The sequence below is a fragment of the Chroicocephalus ridibundus genome, chromosome 4 (genome assembly GCF_963924245.1).
Source record: "Chroicocephalus ridibundus chromosome 4, bChrRid1.1, whole genome shotgun sequence".
Lineage (NCBI taxonomy): Eukaryota > Metazoa > Chordata > Aves > Charadriiformes > Laridae > Chroicocephalus > Chroicocephalus ridibundus.
In genome coordinates, this window is record NC_086287.1 from 68,572,591 (window position 1) to 68,589,469 (window position 16,879).

At 43.6% G+C, this 16,879-nt stretch overlaps 1 protein-coding gene across 1 annotated transcript in view; it reads right to left on the reverse strand.

Moving 5' to 3' along the window:
• The window catches only part of MDGA2 (MAM domain containing glycosylphosphatidylinositol anchor 2), a 369,386-nt gene that overhangs the window by 202,609 nt on the left and 149,898 nt on the right, over positions 1–16,879 (reverse strand). Inside the window, exon 3 of the mRNA XM_063333753.1 lies at positions 13,857–14,031. Within this exon, the coding sequence (XP_063189823.1) occupies positions 13,857–14,031 (175 nt within the window). The remainder of the gene's footprint in view (positions 1–13,856; positions 14,032–16,879) is intronic.

The window sequence follows — 16,879 nt, forward strand, 5'->3', positions numbered from 1 at the left end:
GCATTTAAAATTATATTTAAACAAGACAAGCGGGAAGTTGAGTTCTGATGAAACCCGGCACCAGGCCTGTGGAAAGTGAGCTGGGATGGAGCTGCCAGGCATGTTGGCATTGGAGGGATGTCTAAAAACTTTGCAGTGGTCCCTGACTGATGGGGCTGCAATGAGCAGCTGAAATACACCTTGGTGTAACGACACAAGGAAATCACAAGGCTGCTGAAACGCTGCTCTCCGGCTTTCCCTCCTGAAGCCTCACTCGTCTGCCAAATCCTACCACCCTCCTCATCCTCCACCGGACCGCTCGCAGCATCTGCCGGGGTTTCGCATTCTTCTGGCTCTTGTATTTGCAGGGGATGGTGAACGCAAGCCTCGCCCCGAGCATGGCTGGCAACAGCAGTACTGAAAAACAGATGAATCCACGGTAATTCCACCGTCTTCCCACCACGTCTGGAGGAGCAGTCACTTGCGCGGTGTTCATCACACAGCTGCAGTCCAACGCAGCAGACGTGAGAATTGCACTTGCTCGTTCTATGTTGCCAACACACAGGAAATTCTGGGGTTTGTTATTAAAATGCGATACAGGCACCGATTGCCACATTACCGGTGCTTCTGACTTTCAGCTCTTGGTTCCTTAATTCGAGTCCCTAGCACTTATAAAATTATAAGGCAATTATAATTTGCAAAGACAGAGGCATGAGACCAATGATAAATTCCTGCCAACGGAACCTTCCTGGAAATGTTACGAGTCCAGCAAATCCCACCTCTATTCCCAGGCTATATTACTCATCCCCTTTCCCATCAGAAATTTGGAGGAGGCTCCTCCCCTTCGCAACCATTTTATCTCCATTCCTCTAAATAAGCTTTGTTTTCCCTGCAAAGCAGCACACGGATCCTCCCCTCCCCATGGGATCAGAAATAGTTGGACAGGGCAATGAGACATCAAATACAGACAGCACCGGGCACAGGCGTTTATGCAACCCCACTGTGCCACCGCTCCAGGGTCAGCATTAGGTGTTCACGATAAATTTCACTGCTTGGGAGCATCCAGGATTCAGGTTAGCACCCTACGGGAAATCTCTATACCAACTTAACATCTTTTGAGTTTTGCAGTTTCAGTTGTGTGCTTTTATCAGGAAATGGTAAAATGGACATACAGACATGGCACACTGTCTACACGATGCCCTCATTTTGGACAACAAGGTCTCACGTCGGTACACGCAACATGACCTGCCACCAAGCACCCTAAATTGAAACACTTCCAGAAAACAACCCTAATCCAGCACAAACCGCCGAAGGTGAAGGCAACGACATGGGGCAAAACAACATCATCTTCCTTTTTTCTTTTGGATTGAACTCAAACGCGCTCCAAAGGGACACGATGCAGCGCCCAGGGCAGCAGCCAGCTCTCCGGCCACGACTCAGGGTCATTTCCCAGCATTTCCAGTTTGAGTGCCCAACAGGTTTTAAAGATAAAAGTTTTTGTTATGATCAGTAAGTCACAACAGACCATCGTGCAGAGCTGCCTGGCAAGGTACAAAAGTAGCAACCAGGGGCTAAAATGCAGTTTAGGAGAAGGACACATACATTTTTAGACTTTATGGCGGGTCAGTTCAGGGGTTTCCACACAGCTGAAAACCAGACGTGCAGTTATGAAAGGTAAAAAAAAAAAAAGAGCAAAAAAGAGCAGAACAGAATAGAATAGATGGTTCCCAGGAGAACCCAGCTGCTCGCTCCATCCCAGCCACCCCTTCCACACATGAAACTGCGCTCCAGCCCCAGCAGACCTTTCTCAGCTGAATTAAACCAAGAAAGTTTACCATGAAAAATTTGATTGAAAGTGTACTGCAAACCAGGACTTTTGCAGCTCATGAAGCCCACAAAGCATTTTATCATTCTGGCTCAATCCTGAACATACAAGTATTTTGTTGGCATTTTACAAGCAATAAATACAACCTTTCATCAGTGCGAACAACACCAGGCTTTTTTTTTTTTTCCCCCCTCTTGCTTGTACAAAGATTTTCACTGTAGAAAATAAAAATGCACACAAGCTCGTAAGGAACTGATAACATTTAACAGTCACTGCAAAGCTATTTAATTCAGTCTGAATAGCATGTCTGCTGAGGGTGTAAAAAGGGATTGAAATGACTGTAAGAGCTCCACATTCGCATTAATATTTTACGGCACAGCTACCCCACTCGTTTCACAACACACAGCTACGTCCTTCCTTACTTTTCCGTACCTTTGCCATGGACCACTGTGGTGAACAATGTCCACACACACCACGCTGGGCTTTGTTTGACCCTGCTAAACATCCTTCCTCTCTGCTCCTCACCACTTACGTCAGGAAAACATCTTTCACTGCCAGGATGTGCAGCAGAGGTGCAAGTGTTATTTCGACCAGTACTACCTACGACAATCCCTGAGATGCCAAGAGGAGCACCACCACCAAGGATGGCCTCAGAGACGCCACCAGCACCCCACGTCCAAGGCTTTCAGGGAAGGTGCAAATGCAGTAATTCATGCCTCCACAAGCCCTGTCTCACCAGCTCCGCTGTTGCCTGCAAAACAAAAACGTTGCTGGAAATTGTCCCAGTCCAAAATCCACTGTCAGTCGCCAACCTTGCCATCCACTCAGTCAAATCATTAGATCAGGACTGCCAGGCGTTTCATACCCAATTTGCAAGTTAGAGGAACAAGATGATAAGAATAAAACTCCAAACCTATGGGAAACAGTGCAGCTTTGATGTCAGAGGCTCTCATGAAAAACGTTAACACCATTTTTATTTCCACTTTTTGTTAAGGAGAGCGCTTTGGTTGAGCCCTGGTGGCTTTCACACAAATGTACAGGGAGACCTCGTTTCACAACCACCCCATGAGAGCTGAAGCCCGTGGCAGAGAACCCACCCTCCTCCCCCCCACACCTGGCATCGGGACCTCAACTGAAACCAGCACCAAAACCAAGCAAAGAACATGACACTGCCCTACTCAGGGGAAGCAGAAACATCTATACTCTAACGTGCAACAACCATATAAAAAGCAGGAATAAGCAGGTCTTGTGCAGTGAAGAGTACGGTCTTCAATCTCCCGACAAAATCTTTTCCATCAAAAAAAAAAAAAAGGATGAAAAGTTACAGAGAAGTTCCTGAAATATATACATGCACTGAAATTTAAAAAAAAAAAAAAAAAGACAAATCTTTACAAAAGGTATTTCTGCTTGTGTGCCCGAGGCAAGCCTCTCTTTGGATAATAAAGGGTAGCCCATTGATTTTTTCATTGCCCTCGGAAATTCTGCAGCACTCCCACCCTTTTCTGGGCATTCTCCCTTACCCCCGCGGATGATGTGCACATGCAGAGCAGGAAACTAATTTCAGCCAAATATTGCTAAGCAGCCGCTGATCCGTTTGTGAGATACCATCGTCTGCCCTTCAGCTTCCCAAATGCATCCTCCATTGCAATCTTGTACCTCCTCAGGCGATAATTAGACAGCGTAATTCTCTGTGATACAACTGTCCAGCCAAAGGATTCGTCAGAAAGACAGCGAAGGATAAGCAGATTCTCCCAGGGTAGTGGAAAATGCAGGCACAAGTAAAGGCCCAAGTGATGACAGGGAGAGGAAATCTACCCCTTCCACATTTCTTTTAAGGAAAGGCACAATTTCCTCAAGATGTTTGCATGTTTTAATGCTCTCATGCTTCAGCCATTGCAAAAAATTCTCAGACAGGGCCTTGAGTCCTGGCACTGCACCGAGAGGATGGTTTTGAACAACCTCCTTCGACAGCACTGGAGGTCAGTCGTTTTCCTCCTCCATCCCTTTCTCCCTGCGCTCCCAGTAAAGCCGCAGTTGCGTGGTGGCCAACCTGCACCAGGTATCTATAGTACTGGTGAGCATCCCTGGCTGCTGCTATTTCTCTGACCTCAGACACTACGCACAACTCCTTTTTCTCTGTTTGAGCAGAAGAGAGTTTCAAAGTGGTGCTGGAAACAAAGAGATGGATGGATCAAAAAATAGCAGGCAGCAAGTTTGGGCATTAGTACATCTGATCATAGCTTCAGCAGTTGCTTCTGGCTGACCTAGGCTGCTGATCACACAAAAACCCCACTGTGGCTACCTCCCAGTGGTGGAGCAAAGGACATCTGCTCATTGCTGGTGGACAGGACTGATGCTACTCCAGGTGATTCATAGGGATATATTCACCAAGGATCTGCTAACTTCCAGAAGTCCAGGAAGCCACGACAAGATGGCTTAACACCAACCGGTCCACACTAATATCTAGCTTTCTGCAGTGGCTCTGGTAGTCTCACAAAAAAGCCTTGTGCATATAAGTGTGGGATCTCTAAAGCAGTTGCTTGTACTCCTCCTCTCTTCATAGAATTTCATTAATTTCTACGCCGAAAGGGTTATCCAGCATTGGAACAGGCTGCCCAGGGAAGCAGTAGAATGGCCATCCCTAGAGGTATTTAAAAGCTGGGCAGACGTGGTGCTGAGGGACATGGGTTACAGGTGGGTTTTGTCAGTGTTGGACGCGATGATCTGAAAGGTCCCTTCCAACCTAGATGATTCTGTGATTCCACGATTGCCAGCTCATGTTGAGCTTCTCATCCACAAACACCCCCGAGTCCTTCCCCCCAGGGCTGCTCCCCATCCATTCTCCACCCAGCCTGGATTTGTGCATGGGACTGCCCCATGTGCAGCACCTCTCCCACAGGAAGTTTACTCTCCAAACACTTCTGTGGCTCCAAAACCCATGTACTTCATGCGGACTGAACCGAAATCTTTGTGTTTCTACAAGTTAGGGAATGAACTGGTGTCTGATGGAGACACATTGTCAGATACCCCAGTTGCTGTGACTCTTGTGCAGACCCAACTGGAGCGTTCCCTGGAGCCACCCACCCCAGCCAGCCTGGCCTCTCCCACCACCGGGCTGCCGACTGCCAAGACATGGGCCTCTTCCAGCAAACTCCAAGAACAGCCCTTTGCAGAGGCTTTAATGTTGTAATGCACAAATTTGACCTCAAAGAAGGAATAATCAGAAAGCCACAAATTAAATTTGTATTTCTCTCATGTTGAAATATTACAATTACCAGTGTTGGAAAGCTTTTAAATGGTTTCCATCTGCAGAATATCTCATTTCAAAGTGTCGTCTTTTATTGCAAAAAAAGTGATGAAAGATTAATATATTTGCTTTCCTTATATGCCAATGCTTATGCTATTGCTTTATATTAATTTCCCTCTTTTTCTTTTTTTTTTTTTTAATTTGCATTCATTATTTCTGGTCTTTCATCCAACCATGTGAATGAGGATTTAAGCATGTCACTGAGCTTCTAATGAATGAAAGGCCAAACAAAAAGATCAAATAACATATCAATGAATATTGGTAGATACCAGAGATGGAAATTAAAAATGTCATTGCAATAAGAGCGCATGATTCACTGCAGCCAGTACAAGGCAAATACAAGTCAAAGAGGCAGCACAGAAAATAATGAAGCAACTGAACTATATTTTCGATCCCTGAATTATATCTTAATTGCTGTAGCCAGGAGACCGATGTAAATGTCTGCAGAGAAGCGTGCAGAAAATACGCACCACAAAACCGTGCAATTAAGGTGCTGCCCACGCAGGAAATATCCCCACTGCAAAGCCCAACAGGAGCTGAATGTGTGCTACGCACATCTGAAACTGTGTCCAGCTTTGGAGTCCTCAGCACAAGAAGGAGACGGACCTGTTGGAGTGGGTTCAGCACCCGAGCAGCACGCGGAGCGCGCTCAGCAGGTGCCAAAGCGTCAACATCACATTCTGCCCAGGTGAACCACAAAGCAAAAAAGGATTAAGCTGCTACTCTGCTGTTACAGTCACAATAATATGACTAGCCCAACAGCTACATCTGTGTTATTCAGAAAAAAAAAAAGTAAAGGAATACTACAGTGGTCAGAAGAGAGGTTCAGCTCACGCACACACACCACCCACCTGCTTCAAAGGCATTCTAGCAGCAACAATAACATGTGATCCTACACAAGTGGATGCTGCCAGGGCCCATATTTTAAAATCTGGAAGTTATTTAGGACGAAAAAGCTGAGTGAGTGAAAGGAATTTCTTTAAGACTTTCATGCAATGGAAACTGGAGAACGTGGGATGCTGAAAGACTGAAATGCGGCAATTACCTAAGGAGGTACTTTTAAGACTCGTCCAGAAATCACCATCTGCAATACTTACTTTTACCACCAATGTTGTATGCATAAAACAGATAGTCCATTGCTATAAATCCTTCCTGTGAACTTACGTGTTAATTGCTTCAGTAGAATTAGTGCAGAGATCTCATTTTTAAATATTTTTCCATCCAAAATTCCCCACCCTCTTTCCTTCCCAGTGTCAGGCAGACTTGGCCACATACCATCAGTGTTGCAAGAGGGAATCAGAGGGCAGCCTTCTTATCATTCAAGAAGAGCACACAATTATCTCATCCAGACAAAAATAGCACTCCGGGAGAAAGCATCACCTCCTCCTCATCCCAGCAAGTTGCAATCCAGCTCCTTAGAAATGCGGTGAACCAGGGAAGGCTGAGAAGGACATGGAGCAACGTGAGGAGCAGCTGGTGGTTTCAGCTAATTCCCCTCCCCATTCCCAGTACTGTATCTTCACTATCCCCTCTATTTCGCTCTATATAAGCCAGCGTTCTCACACTAGTTGTGTGCACACATGTGTATATGCCGTTTATAAAGAGATAAAGCGAAGCCGTGGCTTCCCGACATTCAAACCCTATGGCCCTGCGCCGCAGCAGAAAGTGGAGCATGATGCCGAGCACTTCTGCAGCGGCCCCACGGAGCAATTATTGGGAGTTAAATAATTATCGACATTGCATTTGATTCTGCATTCTTAACAACAGGATTTGTGCAGTGGGCAGAAAATTACGGGTGAACTGGGACTGCCGAGCGCAGGGCCGGAGCAGTGTGACTGCCATTAACACTAATGACAGAGATGGAGAGCAATGCAACCACGTCCCTCTGCACAACACTCCACATTTCCCTGCAACAACATCCTCTTCCAGATTGACAAGGGAAATTAGCATCACGATCTCTGAATTACAGACCCCGCGTTCCCTCTGAATAACACTTCTCTTGCAGACTCGTGATTGCACATGCCACTAGGAGACACACTCGACTGCTGAAGAAGATTAGCAGTTTGATATTTTTGTCATTTGACACATATTATCAGCAGCATTTTGTGTCATCCCAAGGCAGGAAAGCTGTGATGCTCCTTGTTTGCTAGAATAATCTGTCAACACTGAACATGTTTCAGTCAATCCCACATGGTAAATGTTGAAGCTGGGAGGTCCCGTCCCTCCTGACTCCAGGCCTGAGTTGCATCAAAAAGCCTTGGAGACAGGTACAGCCAAGCAACATCTCCGGTCTGAGACAGGCATTAATGAGGTCTTTCATGCACAACACCTATGAAAAGGGTACTCTTCAGAATAAAATGATTCCTATTAATAAGGTGAGGGTGGTGAGCCCCTGGCCCAGGTTGCCCAGAGAAGCTGTGGCTGCCCCATCCCTGGAGGGGTTCAAGGCCAGGCTGGACGGGGCTTGGAGCAACCTGGTCTGGTGGGAGGTGTCCCTGCCCAGGGCAGGGGGTGGAACAAGGTGATCTTTAAGGTCCCTTCCAACCCAAACCATTCTGTGATTCTACGATTCTAAGATTGAGCCTGGAATTAAGACCAAAGCTAGGTCTTTGATCTCTTCCTCACTGACACAACCAGATTAGGATGTAATCCTGAGCATTCCTTGCTAATGCCATCCTGATGATGCTCACAGCTAGCCCAGGGAAGTTGTCAACACCACAAACTTCCTTGTGTCAATGGAGACGACAGACAGCAAAAGCAATTGCTGCAGCCACATGCCATGAGACCCATCAGAGAACCTGAAACCATGCAAGTAACCCATAAAAAAATTGAAATAAGAGATTTGAACCTGGAAGTGAGTGAGTTAGGGAACCCTCACAGGTGATAAGCAGAGACCCAAGGCAACTGCGACCCCCACAAATATTACACATAATACACATGTACATCAAGAGGTATTTAGGAAGAACAACTCAGGGCCTGCAGGAGCCTCCCCCCTCCTCTAACTTTGCGTAATACAGAGGACTGGAACTGGTACAGGACATATTCCCACCACAGGATAAACTGTGTGCTGTGAATAAACTGCATCCAACTGCCCTGGCCTCCCCCTTGCCATAATGCTGTTGCAATGGAAAAGCCACCAAAATCCAGCGCACACAGCAGCAGCTGATGGTGGAAGGACCATATATGTCTCATGCAAACAGGAATACCTCGTGGTGGATCTAACTGATCTTGTGTAACGGGACGGTTTCTGGAAACAGAGCTGCAAGCAAAGATTTAAGTGGATCTCTGAGCAAAAGAAATGATTGTTCCCCCTAAACCCCCAGATCAACCTCTTAATCCTGGAATTACAGATTTCCTCAATAAGCAGTGTTTTGTGCACAATGTATGTCCCTTATATACCACGCAATAAAATCTTAACATATCTGTGCACTAAATCTGTTTGATGAACAATTTTCATCCTGACTTCCAAATCTAAGAAAACTTTTAACACAAACCTGTTATTTTGCCCCACCTTCTTTTACTCAAGGTGTACAGCCTGCCCTTGTGTCCGTAAGTATCCGTGAAGCAAGAGGAATACAAAAGTACATTTTCAATTAAGCAATTAGTACTTTTTTGTTAAAAATTTGGTAAATTGCCCTTCAGAAACAAGCAGAAAAAGCTTCCTTGTAGGAGCTCTGCTTCTTTAAATCAAAATACTTTATTTATACCGTAAGTTTCCTTCCTTATAAAAGGAGAAAGTGTCCTCCATAGGTCAAGCAAAAATTTTGCTAGGAGTCAAGTACAAAAGCTTTTTCTTCAAAGAGAAAAGATGAGATGTAGTTTAAAGAGATACTTCCAGAGAAAGAAGAAAAAGAGTTCAAGTCTAGGATGAATACAGCTGGGATATATGAGGCAGTTTCTTCTCTTGGTGGCTCAACAAGGATGGAAACCTCCCTCCTGAGAATACGCTGCCACGGGGACCAAGCGCATTTGTTTCAATCTGATGTGAGAGACAAGGATCTTCAGCCAAAGCTGGGAGAGCAAAAAACTATTTTCTTAGACACATAAAATAAGGACAGAAAGTTGTCTTCTAAAGAAGAGATTGTTACCAGTCTATTCACCACAGTCCTATCCCCCCAGAAAGCAAAAAGGAGATCTTTCTGAAAGAAAATAGCAAAGAAAACCAAAAAGAAGTGTTGGAAGAAAGCTCTGTGCCTGCCCAGGAACAGGCTTGGACTCCTCGCTCTTTCCAAAAGGAGCTGTAGAATAAATGAGAACTTTGGCAACACTGAACCACTGGGTCGTCTTCACCATTTTTACATTCAAGTATTTTGACACCAGACCAAAAGGGACTGCTATTTTTCAAAGGTTTGACTTAGATCTGCCTGTGTTATAGGAACAGAAGAGACTGTATGGTCCCACTGCCATGACCTGTCGAAGCGCCAGCAAATTCCCTCTCTTCCTTGACGCATCTTTAAAAGCAGCATCTCAACTAATTGCAGCTTGATGGGAATGCTGCACCTGAAGGACTTTCCTTGAGCTTTCCGAGGTGTAGTCATCCAGCAGGTACGTCTGATGTGATCCAAGTAAAACCAGCCCATCAGGGGACACGGTTACACGCCTGACTGTAAACAACGTGAGCCTCTCATTCTTCACAAAGCACTTTTTCCCTTCAGTCCAACAGAGGATTTACCCCCCTGTCTATTTTCAAAAGGATTGCATGAGTTTTGTTTAACTCCATAGCTGTGTTCCTTACCCATGAACGCAGTTATAAAGTGTTTGGGGTTTTGTTTAACTTCTTAGAGAAGAAAAAAGTACTATACCATCAAGCAGCATATAATTCAGACTTACAGCCTGCTAGTTTTTTTACAAAGTGGTTAATCAGAATTATACCTGAATACACAAAAATTATAACAAGTAACCTTTGGACCTGTATTGAACTTGCAGCAATGAAGGAATAAGATGCATCTATCTGTGACCACTAATATTATTTACTTCCAAATACTGAATGAAGCTTCCATCTAGATCCTGCTATGCAATGTGTGAACTGAGACCTGGTGTCCACCCTTTCTAGATGGTCCCAAACATAAATGAGTGCTGGGTGAGAGATGGGGATGGAGATTGGCACAGGACTGCAGTTCACTGTCATTTCCCAACCACACCATGGGCAAGACCCAAAACACCCCAGTAAGGCCAGGTACCAACCACTGGTGTCCACCCACAGGTTGCTGTAAACGCTCTGCAGCCACCCAAGAGCTTTAGTTTAGATCATCTTTACAGAAGACACACCAAGTACCTCTTGAACACCTAGGACCAAGCAGTCAGAAGATTTGGTCAAAGTCATCTGAGATCATGAGAAATTAATAATGATATTTTGAGACTTCTTTAACAAATAAGCCACCTGACAAGTGTAGATCTATGCAAAGCATCTGGCAGCCTCTGATGGAGCCTTCCTACAAAAATAAGACTAAAAGCATTTTCAAGACTGCAGAAAGTCCATAAAATAACGTTAACTACCCCCTCTCTTCTCACACAGCCCAACGCTCTGGCTCGTTCACCACTTATATCCGGATAATTAATTACTGCAGTAGCAGCAAACGTGGCTCCAAGTGCTGCTGAATGCCAGAGCTAACTAGAAAATGAAAAACAGGAAATTACTGGAGAGTGAGATTTCCCATCCAAATGTTGATATTAAAACTTCCCAACCAGCCAGCAAGTCAATAACAGAGATGAATGAGGAAACAAAGATTTTCTGTGGATTTTTTTCAACAATTCATTTTCAAGCTACAGATATAGTGCCTTTTCAAATTTTAAATTAGAGGCTGAAGACTTAAATTAACCCTTAGGAAGTGCTCTTGAGCCAAAGCTAACATGGAGCACAATTTTAATATTGTTTTCTCTCTGTAGCTTTAAAAGCCAAGATGCTTCTAAAGTCATTTTTCACCTATACAGTTTTTAAGAAATATAAATATTTCACTTCTGTCCTTAAACACATTTGAGGGTTTCATCAAAAAGTGAAAAACACTTCTTTTTTGCTCTAATGATAAAGTGTTGCTTTCAAAAGGGAACATCATCTCTTTTCCCCAGGTTTGTTTGTGACAGTTACCTAAATCCGTAAGAAAACTGTCTTTTCCTATGTAATTTCACTAAATGTGTGTTCGCTAAAAAAATAAAACACATTTTGATAGAAAATGTTGGCTAAGTACTTGTGATCCTTATGGTTCGTTTTGGGGTCTCTGAGCAAAAGCGTCTCATGGGCAATTATTCAAGAAAAAGCGCCCACCCCCAATATTCCTGCTCACCACTGCCCAGAGTTCTTGACATGGAATACACAACATACAAAGTAAATATTCAACAAACAGAAAATGAAACCAGAAAGTTTCAACAAAAAAAAAAAAACAAACTAAAAACTGAAAAATATTTTAAGCTACTTGGAAATTTTGACAGCAACATTCAATTTCCAATACTTTGATTTCTTATGAGCTTTTCTGTGGGGTACAGGGTTTTTTCTTGTATCTTTTTCACAGCTAGATCCAATCTTCACTGGCACCTTAAGCTTACCACAGCAACACTGCCTGCCTGCAAATATTTGATCATTAACATATGAAAATACCCAGTGAAATATCAGCCTGCATACGAAGGGAAATCACCCAGGATTTAATCACAGCTGGAACCTGAAGTTTGTATTTTCCAGAAAGACATCATCTGTACTTGAGGCACATTAAGAAGCATCGTATGATGTAAAAACCAAAATTAAACCTGTAATAAATCCCAGACAGCAAATCCAATAGCACACAGTAATAGCTAAACTAAATACGATGCAAGGAAAAAGACATAATCCAGATGGAGGTCTCAAGGAAATTCAAAAAAAAAAATCAAAATTTCAAAACAACTGTTCTCAACCCTTATTGTTTGGACCATGTAGCATCCCAGACTTGAGACTGCTTTTCCTGCCAACGTCAGTTTTCACAACCATGCCTAAAATTTAGAATTAAGGAGAATCTAATACATGGATGCTGGGGTAAGAGAGAAGTGCTTAAACAGTATCCAACAGACTTAAACATTTGCTCTTGGGGTTTTGAATTGAAGAGCTACACATGGCTGACCTAGGAAATGCTGTCAGCAGCCGTGTGTGCGTGGAGGACGCTGGGGCTCCCTGGGGCAGCCTGACCCGAGTGCTGGGACCACGACCGGCCCCGCTGAGCACCGAGCGCTGCCTGGACTGGGCATCCAGCTCGCTCCTCCCTCCAAACCTCCATCCAGCCCCGACACCAACACTGGATGCTTGGAACTTCTTTGCATGGTATGCTTATAATCGGTCATTAAGTTTGCCTGCTCATTTATTGGACTCCAACATATTAATGAGCAATTAATTCCTGATTCAGTTATCGTTCATAAAGGATTTAGAATCATAGAATTGTCAGGGTTGGAAGGGACCTTAAAGATCATCTAGTTCCAACCCCCCTGCCATGGGCAGGGACACCTCCCACTAGATTTTACAAATTTACAAATTTGGCATTGGTATGTTATAGCTCATTAAGCACATCACGAACCTAAGTGCACAAACTAGGCAACAAAACCACACAAAAAGGCAGTTGAGTTGCACACCCCCACCCCCCACCCCCCCCAATCCCACAACTAGCCCCCCAAAATTGTCACCACTTGGGTCTCTAAATTAACATATATCCTGAGATGCATCTGACAGAGAGAGGGTACTTTTAAGGAAACATGAGCCCAATATTTGTATAGTCATAAGACAGTTTGGTTTCTCTTTGAAGGACTCGGGAGATTAAAAGGCTAACTTCGAGCTCTAGCTATTTTGTAACTATGTATGTGGCATGTAAACATATTTGTTTACGCAACACTACTTGCATTAGAACAGTCTCCAAGTTTATATGCAAAAACTTGCTCTCTTCGGAGCACTTCGAGCAGATTTTGATCAGTTTTTCTTAATCTGAAGTGTACACAAAACCGCAGTTGTTTGAGGCATTCAGGTCTTCTCACTTTCCAACAGCTGAGACCGGTCACACCATTTACAGTGTCAGATGCAAAGTTTACCATTAAGCCGACACCAATAAACTACCTGATCACAAGCAAGAGCCGTGCTTCATCTAACCAGCCCATTCACTGACACTGGAGTCTGTGCAAGTCAGAATGGGATTTATTTTTTTCTTTAAATTCCATTTTGTGCCTTTATTGCAGTACGATGCTTTCAATTATTCCCTCTTTTTCTGTCAATACTTCGTATTTTTTCACTGCTCAACATTTCAAGTGCAGCTTGAAACTGCATATCACAGGAACATGAAGAGATTGCCATTAAAAAAAAAGGCAAAATCTTTCAGCAGCAATTAAAGCAAAAAACACAAGAACAATCTGTAGTTGTTCCCATATCAGTTTTGAGGGCAAGCACAGTCAAAAATACAAGCGATTAAGGGCTGTGCTACATACTAGATCTTCACCCTATGCAAGCTGCAGACAAATCGTCCTCTGATATCTAAGCAGGCTGAGTTGTACTGGAGCTTCATCTTTCTCACCAAATTATCGTGATTTTGTTTAAAGATATTTCCATATGCGAGCAGCCCCACCTGACTTCATTGCCAGCAGCCACAAGTCTTCTGCCCATAAATACCCCCAAAAGCTGCAGAACCTGCTCTAAAGTACTGTTTAAAACTGGGTTTCAGAAAGAGCTGGTCACTTCTTTGTAACACCAGACATTATAAGAATTAATAAAAAGCATAGTAAGAACTTCCCAAGCGGTTTACTTACAGTACACGTCCACTCTTATGGACTTTATGGCTGGCGAACCCAAGCCGTTCTCAGCCTTGCAGTAGTAGCGTCCTCCTTGGTGTCGCTGGATGTTGGATATCCTCAGGGTTTCATTGAAGACACTCGAATCTTGAAATCTGTCAGAGGCACTTCCTGCTGTTTTGGTCCACCTGATCTGAGCGAGCACCAAAAAAGATTGTTACTTTAAGTCTGTAAAAGCAAGCAGAGTATAGATCTCTTCACCCAACCAAGACTCTCACGTGCGGTGGCCAGGATTTTATGTTGGAGGACTCGGGGAACTTCTCCAGAAAACTGAATAGCTCATGCTTACAATCAAACACTTCATCCAGGAGCCCCCTCAATAGTAATTTTGTGTTTATCACCCTTTCTTAGAAATAGTTGATTACTTTTGATGGAAACACACCATAAAAAAAAAAAAATAAATGCCACTAGCAGAGATATGGAGAACAACTCAAGCTACCATCTGTGACACACAGCTGGAACGGCTGCAGAAAAATTCCCCATGAACAGCAACAAGCAAAGCTCACCAGAAGAGGTATCATTTATGGCAAATACAGCTTCCTTTACCCTGGTAATTATTTTCCAAAAGTGAAGACATTTAAAGGGAACTTTTTAATGCCAAACCCATGAAAACTCCAGTAACAGCCCACTACAACCAACAGCTGCACAGAGGTGGATACACACATTCCTAACACCCATGCTCAATGACCCAAGTCCTTGTCTGCACGACTCAGTGGACTAAGTTATCTCATAAAATGCACCAGACCTCCGGAGACTCCCCAGGTACCTCTTCATCTTTCAGTTTACACTAATTCAATGACCAGGACAAGCAACATTCAAGCTCCAGACCAAAACTCCTTTTTTAAACGGTAGGTTTTTCATGCCCAAAGGTAGTCAGCAAAGCCATGATTTAAAGAATAGCATTTAGACACTGATCCATTGGGATCTGCTAGGCAGGCTGTCTACAAGCAACCTTGAGCTGCTGTTGGCTTGGTTTGGACAAGGTGTTGCAGCCTTGGCAGCTCAGGAATAGCGTGCCTGGACCAGCGTGAGTACCTGTCTCCGTGCCCAGCCAAGCCTGAGCTGGATACATTGTGCTTCCAGCCTTCCAGGAAGGTCCCATGGTTGAGCCATGCAGCCCTTGGTGGATGCCAAGGCAGCCCTAAGGCTTGCCTTGGCTGGAGGGAGATCATTCCCCCAGAGGAATGCAGAGACACTTGGGTTGCACCATACTCAGTCCTGACCCAGAACTGCGGTCTGGATCCCAGTAACCTGCACAGGAGCACAAGGTTGGCAGGGGTCAGCCTTCCTCACACTGGGAACTTCTGGACAGGAGGGATCTTCTACATAAGGCACTGAACTGAAAAATTCATGACCAGCTGCAGCCCATGTGAATTCTCACCCGCTTGAAAGGAGAGTAGGCGTGGGCTTCAGAGGCTGAAATTACAGCAAAAAATACTTCCAAAAATTATTCATCTGGTTCTGGCTTGTTAAATTCATAAGCCCGACTGGCTTTACCCTCTTGCCAGGTGACCTGCAAAACACTCACAGGGTTCTGCTGCTCCGGAATAAAGCAAATATGCCAAACTCCTCATCTACAACATTCGGTCTGCATGTGAGAGAGACGCTATTAGCACTGCTATATTTACCAGTCTCAATCTGTCTGTACTTCTATTCTAAACTCTTGGCTCCAGGGCTTTTTAAATCATCCATATAAATGTGCTGCAGGATAATTTGGGAACACACACTCAGCTTCTGCATGCTGCAGAATACAATTTCATCATATAGATTTCAAATGCTTGAGAAGTATTTTAAAATAGTATTTGAGATGTTCACTGAACCTCTTGCATGTTTTATTTCCCTTTATGTAATCAGAATTGTAAAACCAGCTCTATTTGATTTTTAATGGGAAAAATAATTAACAGCATCTTTACTTTAGCATTTACTTCTCTCTTCCTCCTTTTCCTCTCCCACAACAAGTTTCAAGTGGGATGCAGTCTACCCTGTCAAAAGAACTTCACTTAAATAACATGTTATAAGTATTATCAGCACCTATGTAACTGGTAACATTAAAATTACAGCAAAGCTTAGTTAGATACTGTCAGGGTTTTATCTTTTTTATGAATGCAAAAGCCTTCCCCCTCTGCTGCATCTTAACATTGAGATATCTATCTATCTTTCTATCTATCTTTCTATCTATCTATCTATCTATCTATCTATCTATCTATCTATCTATATCTTCTCTTTATTATAAGGAATTTTAACAGAATCCTGTTTGGCTGTAAACAGAAGTGGACTTTTCAGCTTAAAAAATAATATATATATATGTATGTTTTAGAGGAAGGAAGAGTAATTTAAAAAAAATTAAATAATTTTGCAGTATACGTAGAGATCCCTGAAGAAAAAAAAGGAATTCTGTTGACTAAATTCTCTCTTAAAAGACATCCTCCAGGAATGTCACAAGTCTGATTTAACTTCAGTTCATTATTTCCCCTAGCTTTAACTCAACATGCGCACAAACCCACGCTGATCAACAGTGCACTGAAATTTATGGAAAGCACTGGGAAGAAAGATGACTCTCAAACACTATGCTAATGCAGTAATCAAAAACCAGGCACAGGAAAGGCAGATGTCTCTCTTCAGAGAGGTCCTCAGCCGTTCAACCCACTGCAAGCTCCTGTCCGTGCCCTGGGGTGGCCTCTGATGACTATGAAGAGACTGAGACCATCAAATCCATCCTTAGGGATGGAGCATCTCATGGCTCTAGCGTCCAAACCCTCAGCGCTGCTTAACACAGTGACATTCAGAGCAAGTGCGGCCACAGCACAGGATTTGGAAAGCCTCTAGATTGCTAACTTCAAAGCAAACAAAAAGTCATTAGATTGTATACTCACATAGTTCAGATACTCCAGTATTTTCAAATAACTTGGCACAAAATGACTGCTCACCCAGATGCATTTTATCAGCGTTTGCTACTCCTAAACTGCTCCTCTGTTTGGAAG